The following is a 16,281-nucleotide window of genomic DNA, read 5'->3' as shown; positions in this document are numbered from 1 at the left end:
ACGGTAGAATCATGCGGACTTCCGGCCTATGTACCATTTAATGAATGCCCGATGTCTAGGTAGTCCCTGCTTTCGGGAATTTGATGAGACGGGTCGGAAATGAACTTATGAACAGGCAGTTCGGTTTTTGGTATTGCGGATGAGGTTAATAACATAGGTACATGGCAAAGGAATGGCTATATAGAGAAAAAGGGAGTGTTGACAAGTTAATGAACGTGCAACCTAACACACTCCAGCACAATCATAAATAGACAAATCGTCAGAGCAGAATTTGGGCATGGGAGGAAGCAACTCTGGTTGAGGGAAAAATGTGTCTTCCTTCCACCTCCGCCGTATCGTCATCACTCATGGCTCGTTTCGTTAGGCAAAAGAAAAAGCGAAGGAAGTTTTGTTGATGAATGTTTCCCCATGCCATCCTCACCCTCGTCCAGGGCATGTCACCGGTCCCTCGGTTGGTGGAGCGTTTGGGTGTATATATTCCGTCCATCCACAGGGCTTACCATCTCCTCCTCCACTCTGTACTGTGCACTAGATGACAAACAAGATCAGTACATGATGCATAGATTAAACAACATCCAGCTTAGTATGTGAGCCATACCTTCCCGACCTCACAGGCACTAGATTATCATTATTATCAGTATAGGCTATTGACAGTGAATGATGGCCTTGGTTTTGTAACTTACTGGTTGCTCAAGCCGACTTTGCAGGAAGTTCCATTGCACTCCTGTCGGGGAAAAAAGTATTAGATTTTCTGGATGAGAGAGAAGAGAAAGATATCAATATTCCATACTCCGCAGTATGTCCACCCATTGGGACAGTTGGCAGCTGGAGCCTGTTTTTCTGGAGCGGGCGCTGCCGCAACAATCGCAGAGCTGGCCACGAGGGCAGAAATAATGGTCAGGAATCGCATTGTGGTGCTTGGTGTAGTTGAAGAATAAAACACTTAAGGAATTCGTATAGAGTGATCAGTGGTCAAAGGATAAAAAGGCTTGAGAGATCTCTATAGACTGGATTTGGATAGATTCCTGAGATTGGTCTGGTCTAACAACAGGATTCTTGTCGTTTATATGGACAAGAGGAAGGCGAATTGCTGCCTTATGAATATGGCTCAGGATATTATGTTGGGTAGCATTCTTCTTCGGCTGAGTGAATCCGTTAGGTAACCTGCTGTAACCCTATCGATGCATTCTTTTTCAGTGGAGCTTCTGCTAGACAGGCAGCTGCATGTAGCAGCACTTCAGCTCCTGTAGATAAGAAAATAGGGCGAAAGTGAGACAAGGCACTATCAGCGACAAGCATGCAGTACCATTCCTATAGATGAAGAGGCGATGGCATGTTTCTTGTCAGTAGGTCAAGAGCGATGGATCCATCGTAGACGAAGACCCCTGCTGCGTATGGTAGACCAGGTGAGAAAGATACCTGAAAACCGATAGACAGCTAGAAGCAAGCTGCAAAGCTGGTGTTTCTCTTAGTGCTGCATCTGCTGCAACAAAACCTTATGATCCTAGGATCATCCTGGAAGTCCTGCTGACTTGCAAAAAGTAGGTACGGCTGAAGGTGAAGGACATTGATAGAACGGCGATTTAGAAGTCTCCCTCGTTCATGATATGTTGATATGGTATGCGGATTATGGAAGTAGATAGGTAGCTTGTGGGATTTAGAAACCCTGGATAGGTACTTACCTACCTAAGTTAGAAACACAAGGTCAGTCCGGCTGACTCTGCCTCCGACGTTGTATTGTGTTGTATTCTCCACAGGACTTTCTCTTTTGCTGCCTGGAGTACTATTACTCTGTATTCTTCTCCTCTAGCTTATGTTGGCTATGAGGAGCCTTATGCCATTCAGCCCAAAAGCTGTACTTTTGCTCGGCCGGAGTATGCCTATCTACCTAGATAGGTACCTACCTGGCAGGTTCCTAGTCAACACTGCCATATGAAGCGGCTTCGCGGAAATGGCTGCAGGCATATGCAACTAGGCTTGCACCAGGCCACTAGGTATACATATGTGCTTAAGGCTCAATGGCCTGTCCCTGCAGCCGTGCACTGGCATGGTGCCTAGGTAGGAAAGGCTAGGTCTTTAATTTAGGAGGTACCACTTTGATTTTGTCTACTGTAGGTGCCCACCATTTCGCCCCCAATCTACTCCACCGTACTATCTCACCTACATAGAGTCATAGACTGACCCAAAGTAGTTCCGTCTCCTTCCGGGCTCAAAAAATGGGACTCAGACTGCAGTTCATCTTCAAACAGTGGCATGTTCAAACCTGATAATTGATTCCGATTCTATATTGTTGGAAATCCGGGTCACCCAGCCGACTGACCTAGGGCTTAGGGCCCAGGGTTAGGGCTGGTCCGCCCGACCTCGCCTGGCTAAACCTCGCCGTTCGGCTACCTGACAAGGTTCTACCACGCAACGTCTAAATTCTGACCTTTAGCCCCTCATTTTGACATACTTAATATTCAGCTGATTGTTAAACTGGGAAGTATGATTTCAATGTGGCTGCATAATTAAACCTTATCAATCAACACACGCCAGCTGGCAGCCCTTTCAATGCATGTGCTGCACCGGCCATGCATTAGCACTGGATGCCTGAATCCACTTTCTTGTCTGCAGCCGAGCTGTCAACGAATAACTAGACAATGCAGGCGGCAGAGGAATCCATTTATTGATCAAGCAAGTGGAGAAAATATGTTCGAGTAGCGTTTTGGCGAGGAAAGTAAAGCATTTTGGAGAAGGATTCTGCAAGTCTGTAGACATAGTCAGGCTTGTTACCATGATTGTATATGTGCATGATGCAGCCAACGATGAAATGGTTTGAGTAAAAAGGCATTCTCACGGATTTCTTCTGCAAGTTTGCTATCTTAGATATGCTAATGGAATGTATCATGCCAAGGTCTGATTGACACCCAATGACGATAAGACATGTATGCTCATTGCACATGGCTTACGCTGAATAACAGTATCAATGCTATCTGGCACTGTCCTTATATGTCAGTCTAGCAGAGTATAGTGTGAGTAGCTTTGTGAACAATTGCCAATAAGTGTAGCACAAACTAGGATAGAGAAAAGAGGATACCCTGATAGATAGAACAATGACCTAAATTATTACAATATATAATTTGTATCTTATGGTTTCTCTTGAAGCTCAAAGTAAGTTCTTACACTATTGGGCTTTCTATAAGGTAAGAGGATGATAGGGTTCCCTTGCTAGTCACCTGCGCCTCCCTGCGGGTGGCTGTACTCGGCTACTGCCATGTTCTTATGTTCTTTGTTTGCTGCGGATGACTCGGTTCCAGGTGTGGAGTCTCATGGAACGCCCTGAGCCCTTACGCATAGCTAGTATGCAGTCTTAGGCTGGTCCCTTCTGTCCAGGGACGAGCGAACCGTTCAATATTATTACTATACGTACACTTCTGATCTACTTACATACTAGCTGCATATCCCATTACCATCCTACCAAAGTCTAGCGAGAGCTGTCGACCCCAGTGACGTCACAGTAAGGATATACACCACTTACATACACTACCGAATCATATCTTTCGGCACCCCCTCCCCCCTGTCCAAGCCACCCACCTTACCGCTTTTGCTATATTGCGATCCGGGCTGGCTTTGCCTAGGTTATGTTACCTGTCACACGGTCTTGGTACCTTCCAATAGGTTCAAAATAATATGATTAATAAAATAGCAATCTGCCAAAACAGTCGGTAACAGGGGAGGGGGCGACAAAAGATATGATTCAGTAGTGCACTACTACGTGTACTGGAAACAAGAGACTTCCTACTAGCATGACAGACAAATCCTGGCTGCTGCGAGATGAGCACAAGAGAGAGGGAGTCGACAGCTTGGGCCGTTCTTATCCCAACCATTATCCTCTTCATCTTACCGTCAAGTCCTTATGTGTCCTAGAGTTCCTCTGGAGGAGTATGAATGTGCAAAGCTCTATCCAATTTACCTTCTGGTTGAACTGACAGCTTTGACCCATCTGAACATAACGTACTATATTGGAACCGCGGCTTAGTATCGGTTTAGTATCGATGCTCTCTTTCTTTTCCCATAGTGTAATATCGACTCTGGTGTAGACTATCTTTCCCAAGCGCATAAGCGCTTACTTCCCACCCTGCTCGATAAAATCCTTGACAACCTCCACAATAGCCTGATGGTCATGCTCCTGCTTCAATCCGCTTACCACAATAACCCCCACTACCCCATCCACGCCTTTTACCCGGACTGGAAATCCTCCACCGTGAATTGCATAATCATCCGCGACACTACCCCCGTTCGAGCTCGGGAGTGCGTACTTCTTCGCAAATTCCTCCTCTAGGCATCCCACCCCCACTGCGTCGATCATCTTCCGTCTCATCAACCAACTGGACATCCCGAACCGCAACACCGTGTTACGCTTCCGCCTCACCCAGACCTCGTTGTCGGGCACGGTACCGGATTCCGTAGCACACTGGAAGATGACGTGCGGTTCGCCCCCCGTGGCAAGGGCAATCGAGATCAGGGCCGGTTTGCGCTGGCTAGCAGGGAGTGAGAGGATGCGGGAGCGGAGCGCCAGGCCGAGGGACCAGGCTGTTGTGGTTGTAAAGGAGGGGAAGATGGCGGAGGGGGAGGATTCGTGCGCGGCGAGGAGAGAGGGCTGTGTTTCGTATTAATTCGAGTTAGTATGCGTAGTGTGCTAGTATGTTGGGGAAGGAAGAGAAGCTTTTTTTTTGTGTTGCGGTGTTTTCTCCGTCATGTATAGAACTCTATACAAGGGTAATAATAATCCAGATGACATCCCAATTGCAAGCGGGGATCAAGTAGTAAGCTACGCAACAGGAAAGCAAAACGAAGTCAATGCAGATAATACAGAAACGAATTAATCGAAACCAATCATTCAATCGGATCAAACAAAAGGCTCGAACAAAAGACTGGAATGTATGCATGAAATGCATGAATCCAATTGGATTATGTAATGTAATGCAGGTAACTAGTTAACATATGGGTAGCTACTTACATCTGTCAACGCCTCCCCAAGCGGCCTCTCGCTCTCATTCACCGTAGCCATCTCGACAATAGCAATATCAACCTGTCCGGTCTCTCTGTGCGTTCAATTGGCATGTAAAATTGTAGATAATGTGAATGAGGAGTGTCGGTCTATTTGATTAAAGCCGGCTGGTCTTCAGCGGGGCAAGGCGGAAACTCCCCTCGACGAGAGGGAAGCTCAACGCGAGAGGCTTGACTTGATTCGTTCTTCGGTAGGGAACCGGGCCTGCGGTGATATCATTCGTTGGTTTGTTGGTTGATGAGTCAGCAGGGCTGTCATCTTATCTGAAGCAGAAACACATGCGACATCTCAAACTCAACGCAATGATGATTTCTGCTTCTCAAAGTTGTACAGGATTCTCTGCAGGATATAATAATGACCCCTTCTAGCTCTTCTGCCATGACTTCTTTCAAACGTGATCGTGGATGATGCCAATCTCAGAATCCGCACCGTCATCGCTTGGGAGTTTTCCACGTAGCCCCGGCTGAGTTCGCGCATTGCGCTCTATGGTGGTTGCTGTTAACACACCTAACGATTTGGAAAATGGCCTTGATGACGTCCTAGTTCAGTATCGTCCTCGGTATGAGATCTTTATTGGAGGTCTTACGAGAGTGTGGATGAGATGATGGGTCAGGGAACATTCCTCGGATCAAGTCATCTATCTGAGTGTACGCCAGAGTCCATGGATGGTGGAGCCTGTTGGTTTTGCCTTGTATGGGAGAAGGAGGCGGAACTATATGAGATGTTTATATTATTATTTATGAGCTTGCTTGCTTGAAAGAGGATTCTAACTGTTTACACGAATGTGGAATAACATAGACACGCGAGAGGCTAGGCCTAATTGGGTAGGAGGGCATATCTTCCACACCTTGCCATAAGGTCCAGTTGGGGCTTTGATGCCATCTACTGGCGGTTCATTGACAAGTATTTTGGACATTGTACACCTATTGAGGAACGATTGCGCTTGCTGAGCATGCAAGAAAAGAGGGAATTGGACATGCATGTTCTGCTTAAGTTCCAGCAGGCGAAGGAGCGCAAATCGGACGAAAATCGAACGCTCGATGAGATCCTTGCTTCCTGAGCCTGGCTTGCTCTGGCCGGATTAACACTCCCGGTAAAGGACAAATCAGTCAATCATGGATTAGACAGCCAACAGAGCGAGACCTGACAGCAGGCATAATAAATGCACCTTCATATTGGATATCTGCTCCTGGAAAACCCCGGATGCTCATGATGTATGGATTTGATATGTAGGTATTAACCGTGACAGACCACTAACAGCAGGCTAACTAGATACTTGAAGCACAATCCTCCCGGCTATATCTCCCTTCTCCATTTCCTCATATGCAAGCGGCAGCTCCCTAAAAGGCCGAACAATGACGTTTGGCTTCACGATTCCACGTCGCACAAGCTCAACTGCTTCCATACACTCGCTCAGGGAACCGACCAAGTTGCCTGTAATCCTGAGACCCTTGATCACGATAGTGGATATCGGCGTCTCGATGAAAGGCCGTCCTGGAGGGATCCCGACGCAGCTGAGCGTGCCACCGACACGGAGCATGTCGCAGGCATGCGTGAAAGCCTTTGCGTTTCCGGCGGTTACAACGACTGCATTAGCTCCTCCGCCCGTGATTTCTTGAACCCGTTCCGCGGGATCCTCTGTCTGGCCGATGTCGATGAATTCCTTCGCACCTAGCGACAGGACGAAGTCTCGTTTCTCTGCACCCTTGTCGACACCAATGACAAATGCTCCTTGTGCCTTGCCATACTGAACTGTACCCACCCCTATCAGTTATATTCATGGTAACACCTGCATAGAATCTACAGGTCTCTGCTAATAAAGTCCAGTCTTCTCGAAACTCACCAGCTAAATGGCCAAGACCGCCTCCTGCACCCACAACTACCAACCAGTTCCCCGCTCTGACGTTGGTGTTCAGGACCGCCTAAACTTTGTCAATAGACGTTCAAGTGAACCACAGCGCTCATCTCACCTTGTATGCAGTAACTCCTGCACACAGCACCGGCCCGGTAACCTTCGGATCAATGTCATGCGGAAGGATCGTCAAGTAGTCCGCATCGAGGGCGATATACTCCTGAAAACTTCCATCTTCATGGTGAAGATGGTTTGTGCTCTTGACACAGTATTGCTCTGTCCCAGCCAGGCAGAATTCACATCGTCTACACACACGACTCGCAAACCGGATACCAACGAGGCCACCGACGCGGAGTTCCTCGCCGCATCCGGGACCCAAGGCGACGATACGCCCGACGCCCTCGTGGCCACCGACGTGGGGCAGTTTGATCTTCGTGATGGGATTGCCGTCCGCTCCGGCGGCTGTTCCGTTCTTTGTGTGGAGATCTAAGAGTTTTGACATATGAGTTATACAATATATTCTTTTGAATATATGCCTTCTAAAATAGGCAGGCAACTTGATCCTTCTTGTTCTACTTACCACTCTGACAGACACCGGTGTATAGGACCTTTGCTAAGACCTCGTTCTGCCCTGGCGTCGGAACGGGGTAATCGTCTTGAAACTCGACCTTCCCGCCGAGCTCACGGACGATAGCAGCCGTCTGTATCTTGGGAATTTCAGATGGAATGTCGATTGCCATATCTGCCAATACCTCTAGAGAATTAAAGACCTTGGTACGTACCCGGCTGATTCCTTGGCCGCCTCCTTTCGCGGACGAAACGCCGTATATAAATACAGCACACAGGCAGCATTACGAATCTAGCCAGAACCCCGCATGGCATGTCTCAAAGAAGGCCAATTCGCTCGGATTCCTTTCCCTGTTCCGCTGTAACTGGTGGCCGACAAATTAGAAGATTGTGCTCTCTTCCACACGGGCAAGGCCATAACAGCCCCCGCGGGGTTTCCCCGCGCTTCAGTGAAACGTTGGTAGAAAAAGAAATTAGACAGATATAAAATAGGCCTCGTTGACAGTTACTCAAATTGATATCTCCGCAGCGGTCGGAACAGTCCCGTCCGTCCAGTCTAGATATAGAACAACGCAGCATCGTGAAGTGAAGGATAGGATGAATATTTCTACTCGCAGCTCCCGAATTACCTACTTCTACCTAACATACCTGCCTAACAACGCCAGCTTAGCAGTTATATGCATACGCCGGACTTCCAAGCTATCTTACCCGGTACAGTACAGTACAGATATCACTTTGTCCAGTATCTGAAATCCACTGATTAGGAATCTCTAGCCCAAATCCCAATCCATGCTATCGCTCAATGCGCCAATTGGAAGTACAGTGCTAACTGTATGTAGTACAGACATAGATGTACATACGTACCTAGTTCCAGTCTAAAATCCGCTCCGCGAAGACCCCCACCCGGCGTATAATCATTGTAGTCTATTTCCCACAAGCACCTATTAAAAGTTTGCGAGGACACGGAAGAGTTTGGATATTTAAATCAGTTTGGAATCCACCGACTGGTAAAGATAGACAGGGCGGGACCAGACATGACAGGTCAAAGTGGGGCTTAGTGGACGGCCCCCGCGTCCATTGTCTTTGAGACGCGCGGACGGCATTTTGCGGAGAAGGGTCTAAAACAGTACGTGCAGTAGGTGCTAGGACCTACGTGGGTATAAGAACGCTTGGATGGATGCACACACAATACAGGAGAACGGAGTACCAGCGGAAACTTCTCCGATGCTCTTTTCTCTACCTAGGTTCGTATACAGTACAGACCTGGGATCAGCAGTGTTGTGGAATATAAATTACTTAGTACCGGGCGTAGATTAGTAGTCGAGAGCAAGAATGGAAAGAGATCTTTCTATTTATTTACCTTGTACATGTATTAATCGTATAACATAAATCTTCGCAAAAGTCCCAGACAACGAGGCCTGGGGAATGGGGCCCAGGGGCAGGACCTGCCGGGTCTAGACCCTGCTAGATGTGAGACTACGTTAGATAGGCAATCCCGCGTGTAACAAGTTGCGGACCAGTCTGTCCTGTACGGCAATCTAATCTGGACTCGTGGGGTTGGTTGAAGAGTAGAAATTTGTTTGCTGATTTCTTTTCTTTTCTTTTCTTTTTTTGTTGCTACTTTTTCCGGTTTGTTCTGGTTTCCCATTCCCATAATGCCCAAATTCTTATCACATTACCATTGATTCGCACAATCTCTATGCTCTGTATATGCCTATATGTCTGTAATTCTAATTCTATAAGCTACGCAAGAAAAACAAAGAGCCGCACCTCCAATCCGTGTATGCATGGAACCTCTTAAGTCTCTCGTAAACCCTGCCAACCTTTAACCTATAAGTTAATAAGTGCCGTAGATGCGATGCTGCCCCTACCTCCCCGGGGAGGTAAACCGTAATATGTGCACGTGTATGTGTGTGTGTATTACAGTGGAGGAAGAAGTATGCACCTAATCCCCGTGCCGTCTATAATGCTGGAAAAACCTGACCGCCCCGTTAAATGCAAATGCAGAAAAATGCAAATAGATGAAAATGGTAGTATGAAATGTTGGCAGAGCCCAGTTGTGTCGGGTCCGTTTCTTTTTCCAAGACCGGTATTCACCACACCTTATGAGGTTCCCGGTTTCTGGGCGTATACGACGTGGTTTTGATTTTGTCAGATGGGCTTCCCCCCCCCTTTCAAGTGCATGCACGCAGGGGATGGGAGGTGGGATCTGCTTACAAATATGGCTGTTCCTCTTCTGCACGTCCTGTCGCACCTTGGCGTTAAATGTCTTCACTTCTTCTCTGGACCACCCAAGGATCTCGGTGAAGGGTTCCATGTGAAGGCTTCCACTCCGTCGAGATGCTGGATGGTCATCATGGCGCCTATTCGTTTCTGTTCACAACAAGGACACACCTACTATCAGACAGCGTTTTCAGAGTAAATGCCAATTAGAGTATGTATGGAACTCACCATACGCCGATCCTTAGGCCAGGTACCGATGGGCAGGGGAAAGCGTCTATGGTGGACTTATGGAATCCAGCATCTCTGACCCCTTCTAATAGGGAACCGGGATCGAGCGTCCGTCCGATCCTATCACAGGCCTCACAAAGAAGATCGAGCATCTCTCGAACCTTGTTATCGGGTCCGACGCTATCGTCGCCCTCGGAATACAGTCTCGTATCGATGTCTTGGAATTCAACCCATCCGCCTGGGCTCAGGTTCCTGGACAGAGATTTTTCAGTCAAACAAAATCCCTAGGAACCTCGTTTTGTTGGGGAATAAACCGGAAGAAACAAAAAAAATTACCTACTCGAAACATTGCCGCACTAATCGTGGCCAATCCCTGATCGCGCCCGCCATGTACCGACAATGGATATAGTCATAGGGTCTGGTTTCAGCCCACTCTTCTTCCACATCGTCAACTGTGAAGCTCACGTTGAGAGGAGACCTGGAAGGAACCGTTAGGAAAATGTGAACTCTCTGCTGTTGGTGGTCGAGTCCGTGCTGTATGACTGGCTGGGTTGAATGGGGCTGAGATCATTGCCCTGGATCTATCTTGTCTTTTAGAACTCATTCGAGACAATGCTTTTGTTTTTTTAGACTTTCATACCTCTGCGGATGGATATAAATCATATAAATCTCCTTCTCATCGGTTAGTCAAGTTCATGCTCCACAGGAAGATTCATACCCATTTCTACCGCCCAAAGCCCTGTTCCCGTGCCGATATCTAATATCCGCATACCGTGAGGCTCGATCGGTGCCAGAAAGTGCCTACCTCCCAACAAATCGAAAATAATGTGATGGAACATATCCAGGCGCTCTTGTTCGAAATCATCATTGGGAAAGCAATATTCTGTGAGGATAAAAATGTCCAGTTCAGGTACACCGTCGCCACCTATGCCGTCCCGCATCTCAGATAGGCAAAAAAACCTTCCTTCCGGAATGATAGCTATGAAACCGACGGCCGTGGCTCCATTTGTAGCCCATGACGCTGTAGGTCAAGGCCGTATAAACTGACCTCTGTGGTAATCAGCTTACCATTGCTCTCTACCAAGCGTCTCACATACATGTCATCATCATTGTTGTCATCAAAATAGCTGTCCGTGGTACCGGACTTGGGAAGATCAGCATTGGGCCAAGACAAGGGTACCAGGGGTCAGGGAACCACGTGCAGATATGTAGGTACTGACAGCCTGATCAACTTCAATTCTGCCATGGTGCATAATTTCTTCACTGGCCATCGTATTATCCTGCCAAGAACAGAATAAACGCCAGGTATACGGATATAGCAACCGGCGGGATGTGACAGTAAATCAATTGACGCTATTCAAGGGTAACTATACCGATGCGAGCTGTACAATCAGACGGGATGGCATCCCAGCAGCGTGGTTCATACCGGGGTAGTGCGACCCCCCACTCCCAACACTCTAGCCTTAAGCGAGGGGGAGGATTTGCTCCGGAGGCTTCCGTTAAATCATGAGCTGCGCGAGCCTCGTGACGTAGGGTACGGAGTAGATTATTCAGGGCCCGCCAGCCCGATATTCTGGAAAAGGCGGTGAAAGCTCAAGAATCCGCTCCGGCATTACTCGGTCCGGAGGAACATAACCACGCGCCCACGCGACCTGATACCCTGTTGCAGTATTATCTCCGAACTCCATCTCCTGATTGATAGTGAGCGAGGCAATGGCCTACTACGTGTCTGCATCACTGACGTATGCCAGCTAACTCACTTTATTTGTTCAAGTTGCTTGGAACTCAAGCTTTCATACCTCTTCATGCTATCTCCACCACGGAGTACTCCGAGGACGAATACTATCATACGCAGTGCCAGTTAAGCGAAATCAAGGCGGACATCACACGAAGATCATAGAACGATCCTCAACCTTTGATGCGGTGGCCTACCCCCTCTAGCTGCAGTGGCACAGTCCGGAGTGTACTTCGTACAGCTTTCTACTGTCGATCCCTTCTCACTGCTCACTACGGAGTACTCCTGAATACAGAGGCTCCGCATATACAAATTCACAATTCTACAGATTACGATTGACGTGTTCCACGGTTTCTATCGGCTATATTCCGTGTATAGCCGTTGAACTTAGTCTGTATGGAGCGCAGGTTATTAATTACGAAATAGGGCGCGTGTGGGTACTACACGCACACACTATTGACTTCCTACTGATAGATAAACGTTAATCATTTCCCGTCCAGTTGCGTTGGATTTATAACATTAGACCAGTGTCGCCAGGAACAAACGGACAGGGAACGTTGCAAGGGCTATCGTTCCATCTAAAAGCGATGAGTGTGTTTTCCCTGTAACGATGACTCTCTCACTTCTCGTCTCGTGACTCGGTCTTCGGCGATGCTTCCTGCTGCTCAATCTTGCCTTCCTCCAGAGGCTTGCCGTCAGCTTCCTTCTTACCTGCGAAGATGCCTTGCATCTCTTCGAGGGAATGTCCTGAAGTCTAGGTACATCGCAGAAGTCAGCTTGGGCCACACCATTGGAGATTTTGAAGACTGGAGAACGCACTTCTCTCAGGAACAGCCATGAATACCCGATGATAGCATAGTTGAAGATGGCAAACATCAGGAAAGTCCTCCATCCTATATTGGCGATTGCATGTGGCGTCATCTGGGACATAACGAAGTTGAACAACCACTGCGACGCTGCACCAATGGCGACACCAATATCGCGCGTCCTGCTTGAGAAAATCTCGCCTAGATATAACCAGGGAAGCGGACCCCATGACATGTTGAAGCTGAATGCCTCTGCATAGACCATGATGATGGCTGCGATTCCAGCTCTGGACGCGCCATGTTGCTGGGCGCTGGGTGGGTGAGTGGCCGTAATAAGGGACATGATGAGCATGAAAGAGCCCATTGCGAACGCGCCAACCATGAAAGGTGTGCGACGGCCGATGCGATCGAGAACAAAGAGTTGGAAGATGAGTACCCCGACCACCTTGACGACGCCAAAAAAGCCGGTCACGAGCTTACTAGAGTCCCCGGCTCCAACAGTTGCGAAGATCTGGTTTGCGTAATATGCGAGGGATGTGTTTCCTGTTAGCTGGGCGCATAATTGAATGGTGATTGCAATAAAGATGCGGTAGCGGTTTGCTGGGAGGAGAAGTTCCTTGAGCGTGAAGTTCTCCTTGACGCGTGCTTCCTCCTCGATACCAGCCAGGATCTCGTCGAATTCATGTTGCAACTCTTCAGTGTCATCGCCTCCCCGAACCCATTTCAAGGCCTCCCGTGCTTTCTCGATTTTCCCTTTCATCGCGAGCCAACGCGCACTCTCCTTGACCGTGCACATGCCGAACAGCAACAAGCTGGAAGGCAACAGTTGAAGGCCCAGAGGAATCTGCCATTGCCTCGTTATGGATTGTTGGTCAAGGGATACAGCGTATGTCACCCAGTAGGCAATCATGACCCCTAGTGCAAAGAAAAGCTGGAAACAGGCACCCAGCCTCCCGCGCATCTCTTTGGGACTCATTTCTGCGGTGTACATTGGAATCAGGACAGTCGCCGCGCCAATCCCAACTCCAGCGATAACTCTCCCGGCGTAGAAAGTTCCAATTGCATGGCTGTTGATAATCTGGAGGATCGTGCCAACTGTGAAGACGAGGGAACTAACGATGAGTGCTGCCCGCCGGCCAAGCCAGGATGTCACGGGCCAAATCAAGAAACAGCCGAAGAATGCGCCGCCTTGGAGAATAGAAACCGCGTTTGAGTTGACACTGGTCTTCTGGGCCTTACTGTAGCCGAAGTCCCTTTGGAACGACTCCAAGGTGAGAACACCAGCTGGAAGAAGTTAGTATCTGAGCTATATTGTGGACAGCCAATTCGGAGATTGATTAAAGTCGACATACAAATTATTCCAGTGTCAAAGGCGAAAGCAAATGAACCCATGCAGGCGATGGATACAAGGTAGATGGCCCTGAAAAGGCCAAGAATCCGACCCATCTTTGTCGCAGTGAGCTAATATCTCCAGGTTCAGCAATGTCAAGTACTCCCGTGCATTAACCCTATGGGTGAATCAAAACCCCGGGTTACGCAGAGCCTCAATGAAATTCGTGGGTTATAGCGCTCTGCGGTCGAGGCTGAGCAGCCGGTGCCTCGAGAGGGCGAAACGACGAGTCCAAACGGCTCCGGAGAACAAGAGCATTAACGGTCCGAGACAGAGAGGTTACACTTGACTTCCGTCGCTAAGGGGAGCGACATGGTTAAATATCACACTGGGCTGTTAAAGGTCAGGCGAAAGCTACTCGAGCTGTGAAAGCTCCGTCCACTGCCCCTCTCCATCTGCAAAGAATAGAAGCCGCGGACTCCATCGTTGTCACAGCTAGGCGTTGCTCGACCGTACCTCGTGGCCCACGGCGGCTTGATGGCTGTTCAGGCAAGCCGGCCAGCCTCTCACAGCACGGGAAAAGATCTTAAGAAGAGGCATGTGCGCGGCACAGACTGTTGTATCGCCACGAATCCCTGCTCAGGAGGACTTGGCGGTTGGTTCTGCATTGCCAAATGATGGCTACAATTGCGTGCTCGATCCATCTTGACGGGCCACAGACAGCCCTCGGGAAGACCCGAGACCGTGCTAACCCACACCGCGATAGCGAAATACGTTGGAAAATACTGGAAGCCGATTCAGTCGCTGACCTCATTCCAAGTCATAATGTTACATCTCCCTAACTCTCGAGGATGATCCTCTAGTATTTTCGTTGTTCGGATCGAATAAGCGCAAGACTAGAAGACCGCCCAAGCCACGCGATCACGACAACCCCACAAAAAGGCGGAGAACCCCAGACTTCGCCAAAGAAACCGCACTACCTTGTCATGTCGAATGCCGATCGTCGGATCTCTGAGCTCCTTCGCACACGAAGGATGCGATTATTAGGTAGAGGGAGAGTTGGCATGCCGTCTAGGTTATTCAACTGCTTACTGTTTTACAGAGGCGGACTGCACTGTCAAAAATACGCTTTCCATCGTCTTGGTCCGGTGCTTATAAAAGAAGTATGATTGTTAGTCGTACTGTTAGTTGTTCCTTATCCCCGGGTCAACAATCCTAGATCGTCGGAACCTGATAACCGCCGGGGTTCTCAGATCTGGGTTCCATCGCACCCACATATTGGAGTGGAGTAACTGACAGGCTCCCCAACGTGATCTGGAGAACCGGATTGCGCACCATGGTAGCAACAAGGATCACCTATATTCGGTGGCATATTGCTAATAAGATTTTCGTAAATTCTCTCTTTACTCTTACTCATGTCTCTTCTGGAGCGCGCCTAGCGGCTCTCTCAAGCGACATTATGGTGTGGCTTGTAAAGCACTGAAAAGCACGCAATCTCTGATGCATATGTTCCATTGTCGAGTGGTGTATAAATGCTCCTTTTAGGCTCCGCCTTATAGAGATCCCCCTCTTCCCATAAAACGAACGCACTGTGCCAGTGACATTATTGTCAGTCTTCTACGTCTTGGTTCTTTTTTTTATCATCTTTTATACTGTTCTCATTCTCTGCATCCAATGGAATTGATATCTCCAGTTCAAGTTGAGCTCGTTTATTAATCGAGACTTCTCGAGTCTCGCTCACCACCGTTCTCAAATTCTCTGATCTGCTATCCTTTTCGCAGGAGTGATGTGAACTTCGAATTCCTTTAACATGTACCGCAATAGTTTCTTTACATCGTCTTATAACCAAGCATTAAAGTTTCAGACAATTCACACAAATCTCTTTGGCACATTATCTGCAAGCAGTGAAAGAAGGACCATGTCTTTTTCGCATATGTCAATTTGCAAGAGAAAAAAGTCAAAGGAATGTATACAGTGAGATTTTTGGCCAATCGGTGCACCATCTGCCACATATTATCCAGTCACTCCCCCTTCTTAACAGAAGTCATTCCATCACCCCCTTTCCTTGAGTCAACTCCGTTTGTCGAACACCTGCCATTTACAGTCCCCCCATCGATCAGTCTTCTCCACCTAACAGTCATAGCTGTAACTGTTCCATTCACTCGAGCTGAAGACGCAGCTGTTCAATCCCGCAGCGAAAGCGCCAACGCTGCAGTTACTGTCGGAGTACACGGTCACAGAGCACCCGCCGTCGAGGGACAGGGTGTCTGCGGATTTGATGCCTCCGAGTTGGCGACAGGTGCCATCGCCGGTGACGGTCTGGGTGCTGCACGATCCGGTGCAGCTTTCGGTGTTGCAGAAGAGGATGGTAGCGTCACCCAGCGCGGACGAGGCGAAGAGGGCCGCTGGGAGGAGGTAGGCGAGGATGGATGTGGCACGCATTTTGGATGCTTGGCTTTTTTTTCGCGAGGTGATGGTTGAATTGATAGG

The 16,281-nt window shown here is 48.5% G+C and overlaps 6 protein-coding genes across 6 annotated transcripts; all 6 read right to left on the bottom strand.

Moving 5' to 3' along the window:
- Positions 1–417: 417 nt before the first annotated feature.
- Positions 418–910, bottom strand: VTN00DRAFT_4996 (uncharacterized protein; the record flags this gene model as incomplete). Its single annotated transcript, XM_069431479.1, has 4 exons — positions 418–528; positions 599–617; positions 684–724; positions 791–910. 4 exons carry the CDS (start codon positions 908–910, stop codon positions 418–420), a joined length of 291 nt encoding a protein of 96 aa, XP_069290511.1.
- Positions 911–4,105: 3,195 nt separating this feature from the next.
- On the bottom strand, positions 4,106–5,050 carry VTN00DRAFT_4995 (uncharacterized protein; the record flags this gene model as incomplete). The annotated part of the gene is made up of 2 exons (XM_069431478.1): positions 4,106–4,639; positions 5,000–5,050. The coding sequence occupies 2 exons, from the start codon at positions 5,048–5,050 to the stop codon at positions 4,106–4,108; spliced, it is 585 nt and encodes a 194-aa protein (XP_069290510.1).
- A 1,264-nt stretch (positions 5,051–6,314) lies between these two features.
- VTN00DRAFT_4994 (uncharacterized protein) lies at positions 6,315–7,642 on the bottom strand (the record flags this gene model as incomplete). Its single annotated transcript, XM_069431477.1, has 4 exons — positions 6,315–6,802; positions 6,894–6,972; positions 7,021–7,388; positions 7,483–7,642. 4 exons carry the CDS (start codon positions 7,640–7,642, stop codon positions 6,315–6,317), a joined length of 1,095 nt encoding a protein of 364 aa, XP_069290509.1.
- Positions 7,643–8,108: 466 nt separating this feature from the next.
- On the bottom strand, positions 8,109–10,310 carry VTN00DRAFT_4993 (uncharacterized protein; the record flags this gene model as incomplete). Its single annotated transcript, XM_069431476.1, has 5 exons — positions 8,109–8,117; positions 8,178–8,215; positions 8,334–8,410; positions 9,921–10,172; positions 10,261–10,310. 5 exons carry the CDS (start codon positions 10,308–10,310, stop codon positions 8,109–8,111), a joined length of 426 nt encoding a protein of 141 aa, XP_069290508.1.
- Positions 10,311–12,274: 1,964 nt separating this feature from the next.
- VTN00DRAFT_4992 (uncharacterized protein) lies at positions 12,275–13,907 on the bottom strand (the record flags this gene model as incomplete). Its single annotated transcript, XM_069431475.1, has 3 exons — positions 12,275–12,409; positions 12,475–13,745; positions 13,814–13,907. The coding sequence occupies 3 exons, from the start codon at positions 13,905–13,907 to the stop codon at positions 12,275–12,277; spliced, it is 1,500 nt and encodes a 499-aa protein (XP_069290507.1).
- A 2,014-nt stretch (positions 13,908–15,921) lies between these two features.
- Positions 15,922–16,233, bottom strand: VTN00DRAFT_4991 (uncharacterized protein; the record flags this gene model as incomplete). Its single annotated transcript, XM_069431474.1, has 1 exon — positions 15,922–16,233. The coding sequence occupies one exon, from the start codon at positions 16,231–16,233 to the stop codon at positions 15,922–15,924; it is 312 nt and encodes a 103-aa protein (XP_069290506.1).
- Positions 16,234–16,281: the final 48 nt, after the last annotated feature.

This window comes from Thermoascus crustaceus (assembly GCF_041956765.1).
Source record: "Thermoascus crustaceus strain CBS 181.67 unplaced genomic scaffold VTN00scaffold_2, whole genome shotgun sequence".
NCBI classification, from domain to species: Eukaryota; Fungi; Ascomycota; class Eurotiomycetes; order Eurotiales; family Thermoascaceae; genus Thermoascus; species Thermoascus crustaceus.
The sequence above is the reverse complement of the archived record's forward strand: the minus strand, read 5'-3'. Positions and strand labels throughout refer to the sequence as shown.